This window comes from Acipenser ruthenus, chromosome 5 (assembly GCF_902713425.1).
Source record: "Acipenser ruthenus chromosome 5, fAciRut3.2 maternal haplotype, whole genome shotgun sequence".
NCBI lineage: Eukaryota > Metazoa > Chordata > Actinopteri > Acipenseriformes > Acipenseridae > Acipenser > Acipenser ruthenus.
In genome coordinates this window covers 2,221,080-2,246,201 of record NC_081193.1, presented here as the reverse complement: position 1 = coordinate 2,246,201, position 25,122 = coordinate 2,221,080, and the positions used below count along the sequence as shown (strand labels likewise).

The 25,122-nt window shown below is 40.6% G+C and overlaps 1 protein-coding gene across 1 annotated transcript in view; it reads left to right on the top strand.

The window, feature by feature from the left end:
* Window positions 1-5,549: 5,549 nt before the first annotated feature.
* Window positions 5,550-25,122, top strand: part of LOC117402898 (5'-3' exoribonuclease 2-like) — a gene marked incomplete in the record, with an annotated part of 44,267 nt that continues 24,694 nt past the window's right edge. The window contains 14 exon segments of the mRNA XM_059023513.1: window positions 5,550-5,826; window positions 6,750-6,877; window positions 6,972-7,083; window positions 7,578-7,689; window positions 7,925-7,983; window positions 8,246-8,335; window positions 8,737-8,809; window positions 14,036-14,086; window positions 14,532-14,689; window positions 14,954-15,028; window positions 17,124-17,257; window positions 17,657-17,714; window positions 18,187-18,294; window positions 18,858-18,902. Of these exon segments, the coding sequence (XP_058879496.1) occupies window positions 5,752-5,826; window positions 6,750-6,877; window positions 6,972-7,083; window positions 7,578-7,689; window positions 7,925-7,983; window positions 8,246-8,335; window positions 8,737-8,809; window positions 14,036-14,086; window positions 14,532-14,689; window positions 14,954-15,028; window positions 17,124-17,257; window positions 17,657-17,714; window positions 18,187-18,294; window positions 18,858-18,902 (1,278 nt within the window).

The window sequence follows — 25,122 nt, the reverse complement described above, 5'->3', positions numbered from 1 at the left end:
TGCCGCCTAAGGGCCAGACATCCACGGCGATCTAACAAGCCAACGCCGGGGTGCCTCCTCTGCGACCAGGATCATCTGTTCGCCAACTGTCCCTTCCGCAGTTATGAGGAGGAGCCTGAGCGTCCACAGCCCAAGTGGGAGGAGCCTGAGCGTCCACAGCCCAAGTGGGAGGAGCCTGAGCGTCCACAGCCCAAGTGGGAGGAGCCTGAGCGTCCACAGCCCAAGTGGGAGGAGCCTGAGCGTCCTACGCCCGAGTGGGAGGAGCCCGAGCGTCCTACGCCTGAGTGGGAGGAGCCCGAACGTCCTACGCCTGAGTGGGAGGAGCCCGAACGTCCTACGCCTGAGTGGGGGGAGCCCGAACGTCCACAGCCCAAGAGGGGGGAGTCGGTGCGTCCACAGCCCAAAAGGGAGGAGTCGGTGCGTCCACAGCCCAAAAGGGAGGAGTCGGTGCGTCCACAGCCCAAAAGGGAGGAGTCGGTGCGTCCACAGCCCAAAGAGAGGAAAGTCGGGGCTTCCATAACCCTAGGAACCAAGCTGCCAGCAGAGGGAGAATGCCTGCTGGTCCCACCTCCACCAGCAGAGGAAGAATGCCTGCTGGTTTCCCCTTCCGAGTCAGAGCCGCACCAGTCCCCTGCAAGAGAGGCAGAGCAGCACCAGTCCACTGAAAAAGGGGGAGACGACATGCTGCTCCCACCTCCGTCGCCAGGAGACTACACGCTGCTCCCACCTTCACCGGCAGGAGCAGAGCAGCCGGAGCTGTCTCTGCCTCCGCCACCTCCACCGGCAGGAGCAGAGCAGCAGGAGCTGCCTCTGCCTCCGCCACCTCCACCGGCAGGAGCAGAGCAGCAGGAGCTGCCTCTGCCTCCGCCATGTCCACCAGCAGAGGGTGAATGCCTGCTGGGTCCCTGTCGACCAGCAGAGGGTGAATGCCTGCTGGTATCACTTCCCCCACCAGCAGAGGATGAATGCCTGCTGGTATCACTTCCCCCACCAGCAGAGGATGAATGCCTGCTGGTATCACTTCCCCCACCAGCAGAGGATGAATGCCTGCTGGTATCACTTTCCCCACCATCACGAGGAGAGGAGCGGGAGCTGCCTCTGCCTCCATCACCATCAGGGGGAGAGAAGCAGGAGCTGCCTCTCCCTTCACCAGAAAGACCAGGGCGTGAAGCTGGCGGCCCTCCGCAGCCCTTGCATAGGCTGCTGAGGGAAGCATGGGTAAGAATCGCCTGGTCGCAGAGGCCGAGAAGAGGGCCAACACCCGCATCCCGGCTGGTCCTGACTCCCTGCCACGCTTCACCCTCGCCTGGGGCTGCCAGCCATGCCGCATTGCTTGGGGCTGCTAGTTGCTCCGCATCGCAGCAGGAAGTACTGTGGCCGGAACCCCACCAAGGGGAGTTGTCGGCCACGAAGAAAGTGGGGGAGGTCAGGAGACCTGCTCCCACTGCAGCAGTTTCGCTGCCGGAGATCGTGGGGGAGGTCCGGAGACCTGCTCCCACTGCAGCAGTTTCTCTGCCGGAGATCGTGGGGGAGGTCCGGAGACCTGCTCCCACTGCAGCAGTTTCGCTGCCGGAGATCGTGGGGGAGGTCCGGAGACCTGCTCCCACTGCAGCTTCTTCGCTGCCGGCAGTACTGTGGTCGGAGCCCCACCAAAGGGAGCTACCGGCTACAAAGAAGGGGGACGAGGTCTGGAGACCACTTTCCCCAGCAGCAGTTTCGCTGCAGGAGTTCTTGTGGCCGGAGCCCCACAGGAGGGAGCTGCCGGCTACGAAGAAGGGGGAGGTCGGGGGACCACCTGCCCCCGCAGCTTTTTCGCTGCAGGACGGGACCAACAGGCTGTCAGCCGTGCCACTACCGGCAGGGGTGCTGACAGCATGGCCAGCCATGGGCCCACTGAAGCCTCCCTTCCCAGCCCGAGACTTTGTCCTGGACTGCTGGATTTTTAAGGGGGGAGGTGGCCGTTGAGGCCATGTGTGCTGCGCACAAGGGGGGGTATATGTGGCAATGTGCCCCGTCCCTGTGTGCATTTGTATGTTGCGTGCGTGTGTAAATGTTGGTGTATAGTCATTGGTACACGGGATATAAACGGGTCTGTGTTTCACGTGTATTTAAAAAGTGTATATTTGTATTTAGGCACGGGATTGCACATCACGCACGTGCATTTAAAATATAATATGTGAACACGGGGTTTCACGTAATGAATTCACGTGCTGGGATTCAAGTGAGTAATTAATTAGTAATTGAATCCCAGCACAACAGTATAAATAGATGCACGTTTAGTCACTCGTGGTTGGTGTTCAGTGAGTGGAGAACGGGATTGGAGACGGAGGTAATAATAATAAGAAGAAGAAGAATAGTTACGTGTTTTCACTCACCGTGTTTGTTCGTCTGTCTGTCCTGCACCGTCTGTTTAGTGTTTAGTCGTTTTGTATGTCTATTTATTTTGGCTATAGTGCCGTGTCCAGTGTTTTTGTCTGTTCCAACCTTTTATTTTCTGTTCTGTTTATTAAATGCTGAACGCGATCACGCGTTCAGCCTCACCAAAACCCCATCTCTCTGTTTATTTATTTCCTCCATCTGGTCTGACGCCACCCACTCCGGCCGTCTTTGTGACAGTTACATGTCCAGACGTGTTGCTACAACTGTTTAAATAACATACCTGTCATTTTTCATTTCATAGTTAACATCCTGACAACTTTTTACACTTAGAACTTTAAAGTCAGTTTCAAAGCTCTTTTCAAAATGACTGCTCTAGTGCACTGATAGTGTAAGGATTATTGAAAAAGAGCCTTGGAACAGACTAAAGTTATAGTGTAAAAAGTTTTCAGGATGTTAACAATGAAAAGAAAAATATTTTTTTGGAACCCCGCTACTTACTCTAAGTTGGACCTCATATCAGAGCTAAAATGAGACCCTGAGATACATTATTTGTTTATTTAGCAGACGCCTTTATCCAAGGTGACTTACAGAGACTCGGGTATGTAAACTATGCATCAGCTGCAGAGTCACTTACAATTATGTCTCACCCGAAAGACGGAGCACAAGGAGGTTAAGCCCTTTTCTTTAACCACTGGACCACACAGCCGCCTTGCTAACACATACCTTTGTTTCATCTGGGATTTGTGTTTGCAATGCACTTGTCTCCAGTGTCCCAACGTGTTATGTCTAACTTAAAGGTCCTTCAGTATTGCTATGAGGAACAAAAAATGTATGAGAAAAGGATCTTTTTCTAGTAGCGCTCCAATTTGATTAGTGATTATCCAGACATGTTTTCAAATGGATTTAACTATACAGTTCTAAACATGGGACCACTCCTTGATCACTCCCTGGCCTTGTTTCAAGACCAATGCCATACCTTAACCAGAAAATGAAGTGTGTTGTTGATCTCGACAACTTGCTGTAAATCTTGTATTGAAAAAAACATTTTCGGTTACAAGATGACGCTACATTTTTTTCCCCTCAACTATTGATGATGGACCAGTGATGGGCAATAATCTGGTTATGAATACAATGATGAACACAATGACTTGCTCATCTTATTATACCCAAACAGGTATTAATACTGCATAGAAGTCTGATTGTGTTGTCAGTGATATTCACTGTATCAAATATGCCACAAGAGAACATAATTCTTGGAATTCTGTGTTTTATATTCATATGATTCCATTTTGTTATGGCCTATTCTTTATTAAAATATGAAATGCTTTCCATCAGATATAAATTCTGGAGGGCTCCTGAGTGTCGATCCAGTAAAAGCACTTGCGTAGAGTGCAGGATGTGCACTATAGTCTGGACGTTGCGAGTTCTAGTCCAGGCTATTCCTTTGCCGACCGAGGACGGGAGCTCCCGGGGGGAGGGAGGCTTAGGTCGGCCAGGGTGTCCTCGGCTCACCGCGTACCAGCGACCCCTGTAGTCTGGCCGGGCGCCTGCGGGCTTGTCTGTAATAGTGAGTCCGCAGTGTGAAAAAAAGCGGGCGGCTGACGGCACACGCTTCGGTGGACAGCGTGTGTTCGTCTTCGCCCTCCCTAGTCAGCACAGGGGTGGTAGCGGTGAGCTGAGCTTAATAAAATAATTGGCCGTTACAAATTGGGAGAAAATAATAAAAAATAATTGGCAACGACTAAATTTATATATATATATATATATATATATATAAAAAAAAGATATAAATTCTGTTTTATTTTTGTGGAAAAAAACAAATAAACTAGGTATCCCGGAGAGACTAATACCTGGACAGTGCACTACTTCTTGAATTTCTGTTTTATTTTATCCAAACTTGGATGGAGGGTCTAATTGGGATACAGCAACACCACAACCCCCCTAAAGGCTATGGTGGTAATTAAACATCCAATTAAACACAGAGTTCAATTGCATTCCCTAGATCAGGGCTTCTCAAACCCGGTCCTGGGGACCCCCTGTGTCTGCTGGTTTTCATTCCAACCCAGCTCTCAATCATTTAACTATACCTTTAATTGAACTGATCATTTGCTAGGTAACTTGAACTCTGAAACTTTTTAAGAGCTGAAAACAAGTGAAAAGGTCTAATTAAGCAAATTAGTTCAATTAAGGGTATAGGTAAGTAATTGAGAGGTCAGTTGGAATGAAAACCAGCAGACAGAGGGGATACCCAGGACTGAGTTTGAGAAGCCCTGCCCTAGATTCAAGCCGAATACCACATACTGTATATGCCTAGCTCTGTAAACACATGTCTTCATTTATTAAAACAAGAATATATCCCCCCCCATGTCTTGACTGTTCATTTCTCATTACTGCATTTGATTTAGTGTCTAGATCTGCTCAGAAACTATTGGTAGAGAATTACAATTGATAGAGGACAGCAGTGTGGAGTAGTGGTTAGGGGCTCTAGACTCTTGACTGGAGGGTTGTGGGTTCAATCCCAGGTGGGAGACACTGCTGCTGTACTCTTGAGCTAGGTACTTTACCTAGATTGCTCTAGTAAAAACCCAACTATATAAATGGGCATTTGTATGTAAAAATAATGTGATATCTTGTAACAATTGTAAGTTGCCCTGGATAAGAGTGTCTGCTAAGAAATTAATAATAGAAGCAATGCATGCATTTGGTCCTGTGTAGAGTCAAAGTGGTTAGATTAGATACACTAGAGTACATAAACATTTTATGTACCCCTGTTGCAACAAGTAGGTCGATTCCAATCTGGCAGTGTAGTTCATCAAGAACTTTGAAAGGTAATTTAATTTAATTATTTGCACATAGGATCTTTAACGAACATGTGGAATGGTTTTTTTTTTTTTTAACTTATTTTTATATACCTTTTATTGGTTTACATAATGTTAAAATCCTAATCGAATATAGTGGGTTTTTATTACTAAGGAAGCATTTATATAATTAAAACGATGCACTAATTAGCCTACCAATGTTTTGGAATATTATAGTACCTCAAAATGGTCTAATAACTAATCATATCGCTCACTGAATGCCATTTTAAAATTTCTCAAATGTAATATATGAATCATATTATGCCATAAACACTAACTTTTCGACATGAGAGATGTCCCACATCGTGTTAGGGCCTGGGCTTTGTCCATATGAGGGGAGAGTGCCATTACCCATAATGCATTTCCATACAGCTTGCAAGCAATCCGGAGGTTCGTCACAAATGCGGTGAGTCTTCTAGCACGCTGCAAGAGAAGACTACATGAACTGTTTTTAAACCTATTTTAAAGAATCAACGTTTTTAATATTTGTGTTGTACTTTTTGTATTTTTGGAAATGGGAGTCCCAGCGTTTTTTCGCTGGCTGAGTCGGAAGTACGCATCTATTATTGTGCATTGCTTGGAGGAGAAGGTAAGAGGAGTTTGTTTTGGTCATGTGTGTGTAAAAACTGCAGGGACGGAAGCAAGGCCTCCTGTTTTGCTCAGCGCAAAAGGCCCAGCGTTTGCTATAACGTTTAGAATACTACTAGCATGTCTACTGCCGTATGTACGGCTTGAGTTAGGTGTACAATTAAATGCTAAATCAATGGCTACGAGGGATTTCTTTTATAACAAAACTGTATATACCCGTGTTTGTTTTTATTTGTTTGTTTGCTTCTTCGAACACCTACTCGCAGTGCCACTGACTATCTGGTTCAACATGGTGTGTATATCACGTACTAGTTACACAATTCATTGCATGGCTTAGGGCTTTTGTTTTTCTCGTTTGGCCTATATCTTTGTGTAAAAATAAAATGATTCCAATAACAGTGGCTTTTGTAAACAGTTGATTTATGTTGAATAAATCACATGGTTTGGTAGAACCAGTAAAACAAAATGTACTCGGTGGCCTTTTTGGATTTTTTACTTTCTACCAGTACAAGTTCCAAGACTGCAACCCGTAGTTAAACATTGCAAATAGGGCAGAAGATTGACCCAAAGCTTTGAGAAGGACGTGGTTAACTGCAGTAATGTTTTGAGCAGCAAAACAGTCAACTGCATTAGTACCAGTATAGCGCTCTGGTAGTAACAGCTGCCTTTAGACTGGATTTGTTAAACTAGATAACAAATTCTACTGCGAGATAGTGATAATTTTACTCGTTACATTTGAATCCGCGCGTTAGCTAAATTTAATACTGCTTACGGTAATACACAAAAAAAAACATGCATTCCTTTTTTGTTAAACGGAACTTCTCTGTTGAATCAACCACTTGATGAAAATGAAGGTATGCAAACACGTTTTGCTGAGTTTAAATAAAGTAAGATTTCTATAAATATGTTTAACTTTCCCTGCAGGCAAAAGAATGTAACGGAGTTCGTGTACCTGTGGATACCAGTAAACCTAATCCAAATGAAGTTGAATTTGACAATTTGTACCTGGACATGAATGGTATAATTCACCCGTGTACACACCCAGAAGACAAGTAAATGCTTACCGTCATCTATACTCGCTTTTTAAATATTCTTACTAATCCAACACTGGTTCTCAGCAATTACTTTCTCCCATTAAACTTGCAGAGCTGCCCCCAAGAATGAGGATGAAATGATGGTGGCGATTTTTGAGTACATTGACCGCTTGTATAACATTGTTCGCCCACGAAAGGTCCTTTACATGGCTATAGATGGAGTTGTAAGTATAAATTAATTTGGACCTGTTGCACAAACATGCTTGTTTTTCATGGTGCTTGGTATGTAAATCGGTTTTGTAAATGTGGTTTTTCTTTTGATGGGAGTTCACAAACTTTGCTTTGCAGTTCAGTTTTATTGCGCTTCACTTTTTGGCCCTAACTACTTTCAACATCACAGATTGAGCCATGTAGGTATTCATGATTCTGGGTTTGAAACCATGTGTTACCATAACTTTTTTGTATGTTTACAGTTAACTGTTGGCCAATAACTGTATTAAATTATTTTCTTAATGTGCTTTAAATGGCATGTAATTAATTTTGCAGAATTAATTCTATTGATTCCTTAATCTCTTCTCTGTGTGCCATTTACTCATTTTAGGCATAAAAAAGTGTATGTTTATGGATGAAATTGAACTAATCGAGTGCGGTTTTTCATGTTGGCACATAAAGTAAATCCCTCAAGACAGACAAAGCATGTCTTTTTTTTTTTTTTTAGGCTCCTCGTGCCAAAATGAACCAGCAGAGATCCAGGCGATTTCGAGCTTCTAAAGAAGGTGTGGAGCTGACAGAAGAAAAGTCACGCATAAGAGAGGAGGTCTTGCAAAGAGGTAGGTGTTTGTTAATCTCTCTGACATGCTGCCCATTCAGAAACTTTGTCTTTGTAAACTACTCTGGGTCTTGGTAGGTAGAGTTCTTGTAGCATTGTATGTAAAAATAATGTGATATCTTGTAACAATTGTAAGTCGCCCTGGATAAGGGCGTCTGTTAAGAAATTAATAATAATAATATACAATTGAAATGTTTTAGCTGAATATTAAACTTCAGCAATGTATTTATTTGCAGGTGGGTATTTGCCCCCTGATGAAGTAAAAGAAAGATTTGACAGCAACTGTATTACACCGGTAAGTGTGTTACCTTTATACTACAGTTTGTAAGACTGGGAGAATATGCCCATCTTTAGTATCTGATTTGAGCTTGCATGCTAACTTAATGGTGGTGCAGTAAAAGCTTAGGTCTAGTTAAATTAAGATATTGCAATTTAGCATTCTAAAACAATTTCTATACTTGCAAACTGCATAAGCATTTGTATACTGAAGTGCATCCTAAAGTACTTTAGTTGAACTTAATATTTTGTATACTAAGTGTTCATCTGTCTAATTTAAGGGGACTGAGTTTATGGAAAATCTTGCAAAGTGTTTGCGGTATTATGTTGCTGAAAGACAAAACAATGATCCTGGATGGAAAAACATAACGGTAATTTTTTTTTGTACATTTCTCCCAGATTAAATATACAATTGTTTCATTGCTTTTATGTACATTGTAAGGTGCTTGATTTAGTTTAATTGGAAACTTTTCATAAGTTCCATTTTATTTTGTGGTCGCTAAAGTTACTAGAGTATAGTACAGTATGAAAAGTGAAAGTCTGTTAATTGTTTCTTGCTAATTGTTTCTATATAAAGGTTAAAAATCTATCTTTTTATAAGGTTGATTTAAGAAGGAAAAGTACTGTTAATCACAAGCCTTTGAGACTATGTAATTTCAATCATTTTGCAGTACAAACTAGTGGCAACAAATGGGGATTTTTTTAACAGTGAAAAAATGGAATTGGGGTTGCATAGAAAGTTGGCTGCAAATTTGTTTTTTTGTTCTTCCAGGTAATCTTGTCTGATGCCAGTGTACCTGGTGAGGGAGAACACAAGATCATGGATTACATTAGAAGGCAACGAGGTACTTCAAAATTATACAGTTATCCCACAACTAGCAAAAACAATCGGATTCCAGACATGTACTAAATGTTTGGATTAAAAAAATAAATAAATAAAAAAATGGAGACACCGAAAATCCATCTCATGAGCAGACCAGTATTGTGCAGCTTCTGTTGTCTTGTCAGGTTTGCTGAATGGGTAAAATGTACAACCATTAATTGCATTTAAAATGTACAGTTTGTTTTAAAGTTAGGAAGAAAAGCCAGAAGCAAAACAGAATCTGTCTCCACATTAAATACACTAACTGGACATTGTAAAATAAGGCTATCTCCTGTTCATCAGCTTGTTGGAATTTGATTTAGGAATTTTGATTTTTTTTGTTGCCCTGTTTTGTTGTAACAAGGCATTTCAGTAAGAGGAGTTTGTATAAATGAGCAGGTTGGTCACTGGCTCGTCTCCTGTTTTATCTCAAACTATTTCAGCTTGCAACTTCAAATTTTCAGTGTTATGTGAACTCGGGCAAAAAATCTAATAACCTTTTAATTTGACCCTGCATTTTAAATGTCACCCTTTACTTTGACCCTGCATTCTAAATGTGTCACCCATTACTTTGACCCTGCATTCTAAATGTGTCACCCTTTACTTTGACCCTGCATTCTAAATGTGTCACCCTTTAACCATGTCCAACACCTGACCTAAGTGTGGTGCCGTACTGAGGTCATTTCACTTCTGTTGTATAGACAGGACACAATTTTTGTATACATCCTGTATTCTTTAATGATCTTAGTCAAGTTCTATTACTGTGGTTGTTCCAGTAAACAATAACCCTTTCACTGCCACATTGTTTTATTCTCTGACCATAAGTATAGTGGGCGGAATGGTGTGATCATGTAGTCCCCATTAGAAGGACAGTGTATGCAAGTCGTGAATGCAGCAGTTTTGAAACCTGTGTAAGACTATCCCAGTAATCAATTGCAAAATACATATTTAATACAACTTTTTGTCCACTACATGTGTCTTTAAAATATGAGTATATTTGAGTAGTTTTATGTTTACAAAGCTCTAAAGTCACTACGTATCGCAAAAGACAATAAAACCTGTCATATTAGTTGTAATAATCTAAATATTATATAAATCTCACTATCATTCTTTGGATTGGGCATAAGAAAGTTCACAAACGAGAGGAAGCCATTCAGCCCATCTTGTTCGTTTGGTTGTTAGTAGCTTATTGATCCCAGAATCTCATCAAGCAGCTTCTTGAAGGATCCCAGGGTGTCGGCTTCAACAACATTACTGGGGAGTTGGTTCCAGACTCCCACAATTCTCTGTGTAAAAAAAAGTGCCTCCTATTTTCTGTTCAGAATGCCCCTTTATCTAATCTCCATTTGTGACCCCTGGTCCTTGTTTCTTTTTTCAGGTCAAAAAAGTCCCCTGGGTCGACATTGTCTATACATTTTAGGATTTTGAACGCTTGAATCAGATCACCGCGTAGTCTTCTTTGTTCAAGACTGAATAGATTCAATTCTTTTAGCCTGTCTGCATATGTCATGCATTTTAAACCCGGGATAATTCTGGTCGCTCTTCTTTGCACTCTTTCTAGAGCAGCAATATCCTTTTTGTAACGAGGTGACCAGAACTGAACACAATATTCTAGGTGAGGTCTTACTAATGCATTGTAAAGTTTTAACCCTTTGCGGTCCTATGTCGGACCTGGTCCGACATTGCAATTATTCCTATAACTTAAATAAGAGATAGTAGTGTCCAATATTACTTGCAGACCCTGGGAATAAACGTGTACAGCATTGGAATCACTCAGGTGAAACAATATCTTGTAATTTGCCCAAACATCAATTTTCTTCAACAAAACTTTCAGGAAGTATTAACCCTTTGCGGTCCTATGTCGGACCTGGTCCGACATTGCAATTATTCCTATCCGGTCCAATGTCGGACCCTATCCGAAAAAAAACGCAAAAAATGGGTTTCTAGTCGTTTTTTCTCCGGAAAAAGTTGAGAAAACCATTCAATGGCCAAGTGGGAGCGACAGGAGCTGAGACAAGCCGGGGAAAAAAAGGCTTATCTCCTGAATAGTCATACATGCCCCTGGCATCAGATGTGAAAGCTATAGTGAACGAAAGGGTGGGGCGGGGCAGGAGATGCCTAGTGAGTGCTTTGTTGATATGCAGGGCCTTTTAAACCTGTTTGACTGGGGGGAAAAAATACTTTTAAACAGCGCGTCTAAAATTAACTGCGCTTGTGAAAATAAATTGGACCTGACGCGCCTGACACGCACTTAATAAATGGACTGCAAAGGGTTAACTTTACTTCCTTTGATTTAAATTCAACACTTCTCACAATATATCTGAGCATCTTGTTGGCCTTTTTTTTATAGCTTCCCCACATTGTCTAGATGAAGACATTTCTGAGTCAACATAAACTCCTAGGTCTTTTTCATAGTTCCCTCCTTCAATTTCAGTATCTCCCATGTGATATTTATAATGCACATTTTTATTGCCTGCGTGCAATACTTTACACTTTTCTCTATTAAATGTCATTTGCCATGTGTCTGCACAGTTCTGAATGCTGTCTAGATCATTTTGAATGACCTTTGCTGCTGCAACAGTGTTTGCCACTCCTCCAATTCACCTATATTTACATTTGGCCCAAAAATCATATTTTTCTAAGTGGATTTTATTGTGTAGCAGTTTAAGACAAGTGGCCATTGAATTTCCAGACTTACCTGCGGCTCCATGTCTGGATCCCTGAGTTTCGGTTGTGGTTTACCTATTTGACAAAACTACACAGGTTTAATTATACTACACATACAAACTGCTTTAAAATAAACATTACCTTTTAATCTTTCTAAATCCATATTTTCATGTTCTCACTTTTTTCGTAACATTACAAAAAAATAGTACATTTCTGGGCCGGTTTTTCGAAAACAACCAAATTCGAAACACTCAAATTACATAATTGGTTAATGCTATGTGTCCGTAAGACATACAGTGGCTCTCAAAAGTATTCACCCCCTTGGACTTTTCCACATTTTATTGTGTTACAACATGGAATCAAAATGGATTTAATTAGGAGTTTTTGCCACTGATCAGCACAAAAAAGTCCATAATGTCAAAGTGAAAAATAAAAAATCTACAAATTGTTCTAAATTAATTACAAATACAAAACAGAAAATAATTGATTGTGCAAGTCTTTTACCCCTTGAGTCAATATTTGGTAGAGGCATCTTTGGCAGCAATTACAGCCATGAGTCTATTTGGATAAGTCTCTACCAGCTTTGCACATCTGGACACTGCAATTGCAAAATTGCTCAAGCTCCGTCAAGTTGGATGGGGACCTTTGGTGAACAGCAATTTTCAACTCTTTCCACATTCTCAGTTGGATTGAGGTCCGAGCTTTGACTGGGCCACTCCAGGACATTGACCTTTTTGTTTTTAAGCCACTCCAGTTTGGCTTTGGCTGTATGTTTGGGGTCATTGTCCTGCTGGAAGATGAATCTTCTCCCAAGTCCCAGGTCTCTTGCAGACTTCAGCAGGTTTTCCTCCAGGATTTCTCTGTACTTTGCTGCATCCATTTTGCCCTCTATCTTCATGAGCTTTCCAGGCCCTGACGCAGAGAAGCATCCCCATAGCATGATGCTGCCACCACCATAGGTAGGGATGGTGTTCTCAGGATGATGTGCGGTGTTAGGCTTGCGCCAAACATAGCACTCAGCGTTGAGGCCAAAAAGCTCTATTTTGGTCTCATCAGACCATAGAATCTTCTTCCACTTGGTATCAGAGTCTCCCATATGCCTTCTGACAAACTCTAGCCGAGATGTGATGTGAATTGTTTTCAACAATGGCTTTCTATTTGCCACTCTCCCATAAAGGCCAGTTTTGTGAAGCACCCGGGATATTGTTGCCGTAGGCACAGTGTCTCCCAGCTCAGCCGTGGAAGACTGTAACTCCTTTACAGTTGCCATAGGCCTCTTGGTGGCCTCCCTGACTAGTGCCCTTCTCGCCCGGGTACTCAGTTTTTGAGGATGGTCTGTTCTAGACAGATTCTCAGTTGTGCCATATTCTTTCCATTTCTTAATAATGGACTTTACTGTGCTCTGGGGGATATGCAATGCCTTGGAAATGTTCTTATATCCTACCCCTGATTGGTGCTTTTGAAGAACCTTATTCCGGATTTGCTTTGAATGTTTCTTCATCTTCATGATGTAGTTTTTGTTAGGAAATGTACTAACCAACTGTGGGACCTCCCAGAGACAGCTGTATTTAACCTGAAATCATGTGAAACACCTTAATTGCACACAGGTGGACTCCATTTAACTAATTATGTGACTTCTAAAGACAATTGGTTGCACCAGAGCTTATTTAGGTGTGTCATAGCAAAGGGGGTGAATACTTATGCAATCAATTATTTTCTGTTTTATATTTGTAATTTAGAACAATTTGTAGATTTTATTTTTCACTTTGACATTATGGACTTTTTTGTGTTGATCAGTGGCAAAAACTCCTAATTAAATCCATTTTGATTCCATGTTGTAACACAATAAAATGTGGAAAAGTCCAAGGGGGGTGAATACTTTTGAGAGCCACTGTACCTCTTTGAATTATTAACCTATCAGGTGGGGGTTGGAAGATCTGTGGTTTGGATTAAGTGACGTGTGTTCAGGTTTGTCTCGGTTTATCTCATTCTCTGAGACAGTGACAGACGCTGGTCTGCTACTGCACTGGCAGAGTGGCTGTCTCGGTGCCATGCTGTCACAGTCTTAAGAGTTATTTTAATTGTAGGTGTGTAAGTTAAGTCAAAACTATTGATAACCTATTTTGGTTTTTACTAAATAGATTTAACCACCCTACCAGAAGAATGATACAGATAAAGTGCTTTGCCATACTATATGTGACATAAAGCTGGAATCCCTTTAAACTTCCATTACAGGTGGGGTCTAGTGGCATTGTGTCATTGTTTTAACATCTGGACATATCAACAATCCAGATCCATCTCACATCCTTTTTACTTAATGTTTACAAAGCATTTGATATGATCCTCCCTTGATTGTGTTTGGTTTCCCACTGGGACAAGCTTTTAAGAAATGATCGATGGTTGGTTATCAAATCTGAACACACCACAAACCTACAGTATAATAGTCAGAACGTTTATGTAAAGGCTGCGTGGTTCAGGCTTGTTTTTATCTTCAGTGAATGCTGTATAGAAGGAGTGCACATGATGTATTTATTTTTTGCAGCTCAACCGAACCATGACCCCAATACTCATCACTGTTTATGTGGAGCTGATGGTAAGCATTCCTTGTTTGTTCAAGGGCCGCTTTTATGTTTCAAAATGTAGGCTGTTGCATGCAGTGCAGTTAATGTAGCCTATGTTATGTTCAGCTATGATTTTTTTTAAACATTAACTGAATTAATACAAGTGGAACCTAGGTAAAGATAGTACTTCTAAACTACTTGAATTGATTTGAAAAATTGTATACAATGCATCTTCATAATGGTGGCGTAACACAACCTGTACAAAAGCAGATTAAGGGTTATATGTAAATATCAATGAAGTTTACATTCTGTAGATTTAACTTGCAGTATTTTAGTGGCTCTAAGCCCTTGCATTTCAATTGTTCACATGCTTAATCAACCAGAGCTGTCTGTGGCACAAGTAAAGCCATGTCACAGTAATGATTGTAACCTCCTCGTGTTCTGCATTATAAGAACAGTGTACTTGCTTTGTTGCAGCTGATTTGATTATGCTGGGGTTGGCTACTCATGAGCCCAATTTCACGATCATACGGGAGGAGTTCAAGCCAAACAAGCCGAGACCATGTGGCCTTTGTGGCCAGGTTGGTCATGAAATTAAAGATTGTCAGGGCATTGCAAGGGAGAAGCAAGGAGAGGTAAGTCATTAAATCTTAAATATTTGTAGCTTGCTTTTTTGTGGTATTTTTTTTTGTTTGTTTTGGCTTGCAAAACAATATTGCTCAATTCATGCAGCTCTACAAATGTGATCAAATGTATTCACGGTTCTTGTCTTACTGCAGGATGTGTTTTTTCCATGAATTTGGTTGCAGTAATTTCTAGAGTTTGTCCTTTTAAGAGTACACAGAAATGCATCTTTGAAAAGCACTGGAAATGTAATGAATTGTATTTTCTTTTGACAGCATGATCAGTTTGCTGACAGTCTTCCATGTTCAGAACAGGAGTTCATTTTCATCCGAATTGCTGTTTTACGAGAGGTATGTTGAGTGTTTTCTTAACTCTGTTAGGACCAAGCACTTTTCAGTGGGATGCACCCCCAGGACAAGGCCTTTTTCTGGCTGTATTTGACTCTTCCTATAAAAATTCACTACATTTTATTTACAGTAGCAAACCCTGGGGAACATTATAAGTACTTCAGAAACAAAATTTTTCTTTCTTTTTTCAACACTTTCTAGTTAACATTTAAGTATTATGTATTCTGCTTGGAGATACATGTATGAAAATGTGTTCTATGACCTGAGGGACCTTAACCCTTTGCAGTCCATTTATTAAGTGCGTGTCAGGCGCGTCAGGTCCAATTTATTTTCACATGCGCAGTTAATTTTAGACGCGCTGTGTAAAAGTATTTTTTTTCCACAGTCAAACGGGTTTAAAAAGCGCTGCATATCAAAGCACTCGCTAGGCATCTCCAGCTCAGCCCCACCCTTTCGTTCGCTATCGCTTTCACATATGTAAGAAATAAATAATAATAATAAGTAGTACATACCGATCAATCATCTCCTGATCACTCATTTTATCACCAAACGCCTCAATAATGCAATCCAAGTCATTATTTTATTACTATAACATCTGAAAAAAGCTCTGCATATGTCCGTGATATTCTCTGAGCGCTGATGCAGTATCAGCCAGCTTGTTTCCTTATGGCCGCCGTTATCGGATGCCAGGGGCAAGTATGACTATTCATGAGATACGCCCCTATTTTTATTTTTTCCGGTTTGTCTCGGCTCCTGTAGCTCCCACTCGGCCATTTGAATGGTTTTCTCGGCTTTTTCCGGAGAAAAAACGACTAGAAACCCGTTTTTTGCATTTTTTTGATTGTCCTACCTGGTCCGACATAGGACTGCAAAGGGCTAATACTTTCTGAAAGTTTTGTTGAAGAAAATTGATGTTTGGGCAAGTTAAAAGACATTGTTTCACCTGAGTGATTCCAATGCTGTACACGTTTATTCACAGGGTCTGTAAGTAATATTGGACACTACATCTCTTATTTAAGTTTAGTTCATGAAACATCAGCTAATATCCACTAGTTTCTTTATGTATCAATGTTGTAAAAACATATAATGTAGTTAAGTAAAAATACAGTTGATTTGTGTGGTCCCGTTTTCAAAAAAAAAAAAAAGTTCATGTTATGCTTTGTTTCTGCATGCTGCAGTAAACTGTATCCGGCCTTTAAATTAATTGCCCTTCTCACTGATGTCGCACGAAAAAAATGCGGCAGTGAAATTCAGTCGCTTTCCTATCCAATCAGTAAGGGATAAACCACGATAAGTGTTGAATTGGTATAAAATAATTCAGTTTAGAGTGCCATTAGGCATGAGAAACTGGATTATTTTATTCCGATTCAACTCTTATTGTAGTTTATGCCACTTAAAACATTTCTTCATAATTGATAATTGTTCAATAATGAGATTCAATTGATTAGTAATTTGCTGATTAGCTTTGCTAGATTTAATGTTTGTGTATCACTTTGCTGGTGTGCTGTCATGGGTTCCTCAGTCTGAAATCCCACTTACACAGGCAGCATTTTCTGTTGTAAGTGAAGATAGCAACGATGACTTTGTTTTAGATCTAGAACATGAAAGTGTTTAGAAAAATAAAATAAATAAATAAAAAAAGTGGAAAGTACTGAACTTTTTGCTCAACCTGAAGCGAATGAAGACCTAAATATCCTTGCCAGTGATCGGTTTACGGAAATACTCGAGCAGAAAGTAGATGTGCTGTGAAGTTGTTTGAAGCATGGTTAAAAGAAGGACATTCAGAAGCTGGGTTTTGATGTGACGTCCGTGTAATTGGTGGAGATTTACTAATATGCGATAACAAGCTGTACTACAAAGTATGGTGGCCCAGTAAGTCAAATAAATTAAGTGCTTATTGGGTTTACACGATCACAGGCATTTAAAGGAAAACGCACCAGATATGTAGTGTGTATACCTTTTTGTCTTATTTCAATCCTCTATAAATAAAACAGTCTGGATGTATTTACTTCGATTTTATATAGGTAGGCTCTAGTATGTTTTATAAAGGCATTTTTAAATTTAGTTTTTGCCTATTAATCGTTTTCTATTTTTGCAGTATTTGGAGAGAGAGTTGACCATGGCCAGTTTGCCTTTCCCTTTTGACATTGAAAGGAGTGTTGATGACTGGGTGTTCATGTGCTTCTTTGTCGGAAATGACTTCTTGCCTCATTTGCCTTCCTTAGAAATTAGGTAAGTTGAAACTTTGCCTTGCATTTGACAGCTGTGTAATATCAACAGTAAGCACGCTCCTCCCCAATCATTGTATTTATTTAAGTATTATTATTATTATTATTATTATTATTATTATTATTATTATTATTTATTTCTTAGACGCCCTTATCCAGGGCGACTTACAATTGTTACAAGATATCACATTAATTTTGCATACAATTACATTATTTTTACATACAATTACACATTTACACAGTTGGGTTTTTACTGGAGCAATCTAGGTAAAGTACTATGCTCAAGGGTACAGCAACACTGTCCCCCACCGGGGATGTTAACCCTCCAGTCAACAGTCCAGAGCCCTAACCACTACTCCACACTGCTGCCAAGTAGTTAACAGATGTATGTGTTTATTTACAGGGAGGGTGCAATTGATCGTCTGGTTGGCATTTATAAAGATGTGGTGCACAAAACTGGGGTAAGCTTTTGCATGAGAAATATTTAGCATTAACTACTGGGGGGGGGAATCATCAATTCATGTCTCTTGCCAATGGTACTTTTTACCAGTGCGTCCTTGTTTTAGAATGTAATATTATTATTATTATTATTATTATTTATTTCTTAGCAGACGCCCTTATCCAGGGCGACTTACAATTGTTACAATATATCACATTATACATTATACAGATATCACATCATTTTTACATACAATTACCCATTTATACAGTTGGGTTTTTACTGGAGCAATCTAGGTAAAGTACCTTGCTCAAGGGTACAACAGCAGTGTCCTCCACTGGGGATTGAACCCACAACCCTCCGGTCAAGAGTCCAGAGCCCTAACCACTACTCCACACTGCTGCCCTGAATAGAATAGAATTTAAAAACTGTTAAGGTTTTAAAACAAGGTTCCTACAAGGATGTTAACAGCAGTGCCAATCTTTCTCTTTCAGGGCTATCTGACAGAAAGTGGTTTTGTTAACTTGGAACGTGTGGAGCTGATAATGCAAGCTGTGGGAGTTGCAGAGGATAACATTTTTAAAAAACGGAAAGAGGATGATGCAAGTTGTATTTATTTTCTTTGGCCTATTTAGGGAATACTTGGAATCAGTGTATTTTGATTGAATGAAATGTATAAACTTGTGTAGTAAATGTTCTGTAGGCTACTAGTATATTTGCAATGGATGCTTCAGTGATGACTGGAAACTGGGGCGCACATGCAGCTCTGTAGCTATTTTACTAGTCTGCAAAAATGACGGCTTGTTTTTATGAAGCACATTGTATGGCATATATATATATATATATATATATATATATATATATATATATATATTTATATAATATAATATAATACTTCTATTTAATAATGGAAACTTGAAATACAACAGAGTTAAACTAGTGTACTAGTAGAAATAAGACAAGCTCACCAAGCTGTTGTGAAAACTGCAATTATAAACCTAGAAAACGAGTCACTTTTTAAAAATGTATTTAACCATAACCAAACATCCATGTTTATATTACTAGGTGTAGGTCATGGATTAGTTTTCCATGATGCAAATGGCTCTAATTTTACAGGGTGCTGTGTATTTACCTACAACCCTTTTTCCTCCCTACCTTTTTTTAGGAAGGCTTCAAAAGGAGAATGAAAGAAAAAAAGAAACGTATGAAAGTAAGTTGTAAGCTTATTTTGTATTTGCAGCTTTCTCCTAAGGAAAGGACTATCTATTTAGGTTAGGGTATTAGTTCATGATTAATTATCCCCATGGGGATGCATGTCCCACCCTGCAGGGATACTGTTTAGACGGGTGTAGTATGTCTGTCACACGTGTTTATCTTCTATCCTAGAGCTGCTTCTCCAATTGAGGTGATTTTTCTTATTACGTCTGTTTGGTATTTAAAGGCATGGCAGGCGTTTTTTTTCACAAAACTTTGTGCAGTTCTCTACTCGGTCTTATGTGTTTCATAATGGTTATTGAACACTTTGTGGCCACGTTGGATACAAGCCCCAACCAGATCTCAAGCTGTTACCTGTGCAATCTGCATATACCTCTTCGACACCTTTTTTTTGTCTGCAACACTTTAGAACAGTAATGCTTCAACATAAAAAAAAATATATATTTATTTTTTTTTGACAATTTTTACTAATTTTTTTTCAAAGTTAACTCATCGGCAGGCATACTCAGAAGAAGCATCCAAGGATCTTTGTTTAATTTGCTATGAAATATAAGTCCCAACTCTTGGATGATCATCTTCCAGAGTTTACTTATTAAAGGACATAGCCAAAAACAATGAATAAGTACCTGTGCTTTTTTGACATTTAATACATAGTGGTATCTGTGGGTTAAACTTATTAAGAATATATGGTATCCTATGAGTTCTATGCAGGATTTTATACTGGGCTTCTCTCATCTTATTACAAGTGTATGTAGTCCTTGTTGAGGTTATGGCCCTAGCCCAGGCTTCCTCATTGCGTGCTCCCCCCCGGATCTCTCTCCCATGATCTCATTACGCCGGTGGTATTATTTGAACCGATTGAGTAACTTAACAAGTAGAAAGAGGAGATGATGTTCTTAGGGTTTTAAGATTGTAAAAGGAAGGTCAATCCTGACCGTCAACCCTGGGGGAAATGAGACCTTTGTAAGAAATGACAGATTTGTAGGAAAACATAGAAGTGTTTATCTGGCATATCATATTTTCTTTGGATCTCTTCAAATGACATAAGAACATCATTCTTGTAGAGATCCCCAATAACCCTAATTCCTTTATGGTTCCAAAAGTCAAAAATACTGTTTTTAATGCTAGGGGGAAACGTTTTGTTTTTTATGAGAGGGATCAGCGACGAGGAGAAACCCCTTCTACCGGCAAATCTGTTGAAATCAAGCCAGACATTAAACTACAGTTATTTGTTATAAACTATAGGGTTGTTTTTTATTACATAAGATAAGTGTTTAATTCTACTCGTCATTAGACTCAGTAAAGAGAATGGTGTGCAACACCAGGCATCTGTACTGCACCATGAGGACTGGGTAATCGCGAATCCATTCTGAAATACGAGCATGACAAGCCCATTTATTAAAAAAAGTATGTTTGGCATAGCTAAACCACCTCTGTCTGCTGGCAATTTTAGTTTCTGATTTTTTATATATTTTTTTTTAACCTGGCCTCTTTTCCATGCCAGATGAAATTGAGAATTTTTTTCCAGATCAAGCACCACCTTTTTTGTTCACCACGGGAAGCATTTGCAAAGGATAAAGAAGTCTTGGGAGTATTCATTTTAATTAAGCTTATTCTACTTATCCAAGAAACAGGGAGATCCATCTATCAATGTCATATTTAACAGTCTTTAACCCTTAGCAGTCCTGTGTCGGACCCTGTCCGACACCATCAAAAAGATGCAAAAAACAGTTCTCTAGTCGTTTTTTCTCCGGAAAAAGCTGAGAAAACCATTCAATGGCCGAGTGAGACCGATAGGAGCTGAGAGAAGCCGAAAAAATAAATAAAGGGCGTATCTCATGAATACTGATAGCCCAGATAACACGGACATAAACAAACAAGATAGCTGCTTCTGCATCCAGCGCTCAAAGAATATAACAGACATTTGCAGAGCTTTTTTTTTTAGATGTTATAGTAATAAAATAATGACTTGGATCGCATTATTGAGGAGTTTGATTTATCGGTATGTACTATTGAGATATTTGAAAAATATAGCGAACAAGGGGTGGGGCTGGAGATGCAGTTGCCGTACTGAATGTCCTGTTGATATGCAGTGCCTTTTAAACCTGTTTTACTGTGAAAAAAATACTTTTAAACAGTGTGTCTAAAATAAACTGCGTGTGTGAAAATAAATTGGACCTGACATGCCTGAGACACGCTGAATAAATGGACCGCTAAGGGTTAAGGTCCCTCAGGTCACAGAACACATGAAGGTGACACTTTCTATTCTCTCTAACAAGACGAGCCAGCAGCCTACTAGGTTTGTTTCCAAATTCAAATAGTCTGTTTTGCAAAGATAACTGCTATCTCAGCTTTCTGTGTTAGTAGCTGGTCTAGCACTAAGCGAGCAGCATCTATCCTTTTTTTAGAAAATTTTAGATGGTGCATTTTTTAATTCGATCTCCAGATTTTTTATCTTGCTTTCTAGCTGCAGCTGAGCTTCAAGTGACATTTTTTTTCTTACTGTAGCATATGAAATAGCACCCTTCATGTAGGCTTTTGCAGTTTCCCATACAGTAGATGGGTCAGCATCAGCTGTGTTATTAATATCCATGTAAAGACTCCATTGTTGTTTAAGATATTCTATAAGTGGAGGGTTACTCAGCAGAGAAGTGTTCAGTCGCCATCGACGAGAGGAGGGATCACAATAGGGGGGGTAAAACATCAATGCTTACTGGGGCATGGTCCGACAAGATGCGGATGCCAATAGTAGACTTCTTAACCCTGTTTAAAACCAACCTAGAGGTAAAAAAAAGAATCCATTCTTGAAGACTGGTGAGGGGATGAAAAAAATGTAGTGTCTCTCCCTTTCTGGTTTATCACCCTCCACACGTCAAATAAGTTCAAATCTCTGCATAGCTCTTGTTAGCCTAGCTTTCCTTGAAATTGGGACTAGTAATTGTGGTTGATGGTCAATTTTAGGACTAAGAAGGGTCATTCCACAGTAACAGAAATATGACACATAATGGTTCATGTGCCAAAATAAATATTTAAAAAAGAAAAAAGTGCAACAATTAGTACTATTGTGTCATATACATATGATAATATCTGACTTTTAATATCATTCTTCTTTTTGTTTCAGCCAGGTTGTTACTCTGATGGTTCTTATTACTGTCCATAATATTGCCAAGCCTGCAGTTAGTCTTTAAATTAAGTCTATATAAAACATTTTACAATCAAGTCTGTGTGTTTAATTTACAGTTCAGTAGTACTGAACTCATGTTAAAGTTGCTTTAATTTAACTAGCAGTGATATAATTTTAGAAAATGATCTCAAAATTGATATGTTACTACGTAACAAGTGGTGTCCCAAAACGAAGATAAAAATTATATTAATAATTTTAAAATTCAACAGTTATAATGAATGTACTGCAATACCAAATGAAACTATAGTAACTACAGTACTACCATATATAGTTCAATTCCCATCGATGGTGCTTCTGTAGCGTTGATTGAGTAGAATTTAAACATGTGATGCTTGTGTCCCTCGGGTTCTGTTACGTGGCGATCACACAACTGTTTGTTAAAATGCGGCAAACAACGTGTAATTCTTTGCAGCATTTTACAGCAGTTATTTCGCGCACAAAAACTACTTTTATGATAGCTAAGAGCTTTTTCTGGAGGGTCTGACAACATTAATCACAGGCGATTGGAGTGGTGTCTCGGAAGTTACGAGGTGAAATAACGTTACGTTCTCTTATTATTAAGTAGGCGGTGATGAAATGTACGCTTTATATGTACAAATGTACATATTATTTTAAGTAGTGATATCATAAACATGTGTGGGCCGTTTTGAATAAATTTACCAGAGTCTGTTAACATCTGGATCTTTTTTAAAAAACAAGACACGATTGAGTTTAGTGTCCCCTTTACGTGTGACACTGTTTGTAATGGGTATACAAAACGGATACAAATAAATGAAACATCTCACCTAACCTATAATGCAGTATATCAAATACAATAATGTTACAGCAAATACTGTATATTATAGTAAATATACTTAAAAACAAATCTGTATTATTGCTACCGTGTAGCCTACAAAAAGACACAATTGTGCGAGTTCAAAACTTTTTTTACACATGGGTTCATGGATTCCTGATCATTTACATTTATATACCGGTGTACATTACAAGAGCTGGATAACTTGGTATTTTACGTTAATCACGTTTTTGCACATCGATTGTTTCATATATATATATATATATATATATAATTATTATTTATTTCTTAGCAGACGCCCTTATCCAGGGCGACTTGCAATCGTAAGCAAATACATTTCAAGTGTTACAATACAAGTAATACAATAAGAGCAAGAAATACAATAACTTTTGTTCAAACAAAGTACAAGTGTGACAAACCACAATTCAGCAGATAATAGTGATAGTTACATCAGGATATGATTAAATAGTGATAGTTACATCAGGATATGATTAAATACAAAGTACTACAGATTAAACACATGGCAGATTACAGTATTCTGAAGTACAGGATTAAATGCAGTAAAATAGGGGGCAGATAAGAGCAAAATAAAGTACATTTACATGAAGGGTGATAGTGTCCCAGGATACAAACAGGAGTTCTACAGGTGCTGTTTGAAGAGGTGAGTCTTGAGGAGGCGCCGGAATGTGGTCAGGGACTGGGCAGTCCTGACATCTGTAGGAAGGTCATTCCACCACTGCGGAGCAAGGGTGGAGAAGGAGCGGGCTCTGGAGGCAGGGGAGCGTAGCGGAGGTAGAGCTAGTCTTCTAGTGCAGGCGGAGCGGAGAGGTCGAGTGGGGGTGTAGGGAGAGATGAGGGTCTGGAGGTAGCTGGGTGCAGACTGGTCAAGGCATCTGTAGGCTAGTACAAGAGTCTTGAACTGGATGCGAGCGGTGATCAGGAGCCAGTGGAGAGCGGAGCAGTGGAGTTGCGTAGGAGAAGTGAGGCAGAGAGAACACCAGGCGAACAGCAGAGTTTTGGATGAGCTGGAGCGGACGGGCGGCGAACGCAGGGAGGCCAGCCAGGAGGGAGTTGCAGAAGTCTAGGCGGGAGAGTACCAGGGCCTGGACCAGGAGCTGGGTTGCGTAGTTGGTGAGGAAGGCTCGGATTCTTCGGATGTTGCTCAGGAAGAATCGGCAAGTGCGTGCCAGAGTGGAGATGTGCTGGGAATAAGAGAGGCAGGGGTCCAGGTTGACTCCGAGGTTCTTAGCTGAGGAAGAGGGAGAGAGTGTGGTAGATTCCAGAGGAACAGAGATAGAGAGATCAGAGGAGGGGCAGGAGAAGGAGGGAAAGAAAGAGGTCAGATTTAGAGAGGTTGAGTTTGAGGTGATGCGAGTGCATCCAGGAGGAAATAGCAGACAGACAGGTAGAGATACGGCAGGGGATGGTTGAGTCAGAGGTGGGGAAGGAGAGGAAAATCTGAGCATCATCAGCATAGAAATGGTATGAGAAACCATAGGATGCGATGAGGGGGCCCAGGGAGCAGGTGTAGAGAGAGAACAGGAGAGGACCCAAGACTGACCCTTGGGACTCCAGTTAAGAGAGGGTGAGGTGTGGAGGTTGCTCCACGCCAGGTTACCTGGTTAGTGCGGTTGGAGAGGTAGGAGGAGAACCAGGCCAGAGCAGTGCCAGAGATCCCCAGGTCAGCAAGAGATGATAGTAGAATAGAGTGATCAACAGTGTCAAAGGCAGCAGAGAGGTCGAGGAGAATTAGGACAGAGGAGAGAGAGGCAGCTCGGGCACACTTAAGTGAGTTGGTGACAGACAGGAGGGCGGTTTCAGTGGAGTGAGCAGAGCGGAAGCCAGATTGGAGAGGGTCAAGCAGAGAGTGGTTGGACAGGAAAGCAGAGAGCTGGCGGTGTACAGTCCGCTCGAGGGTTTTGGAGAGGAAGGGTAGGAGGGAGACAGGACAGTAGCTCTGGAGGGAGGTGGGGTCGAGGGTAGGTTTTTTGAGGAGGGGAGTGATAGAGGCTTTTTTGAAAGCGGAGGGAAAGATACCAGAAAGTAGAGAGGTGTTGAGGAGGGAGGAGATGAAGGGGAGTAGAGCAGGAGCAGCAGCTTGAAAGAGGTGAGTGGGGAGGGGGTCCAAGGCACACGTGGTGGGTTTGTGACCCTGGAGCAGGGAGGAGAGGTCAGAGTCTGAGAGGGGCAAGAAGGTGGAGAAGGAGGGCGAGTTAGTAGGGGATGTAGTGGGTGTAG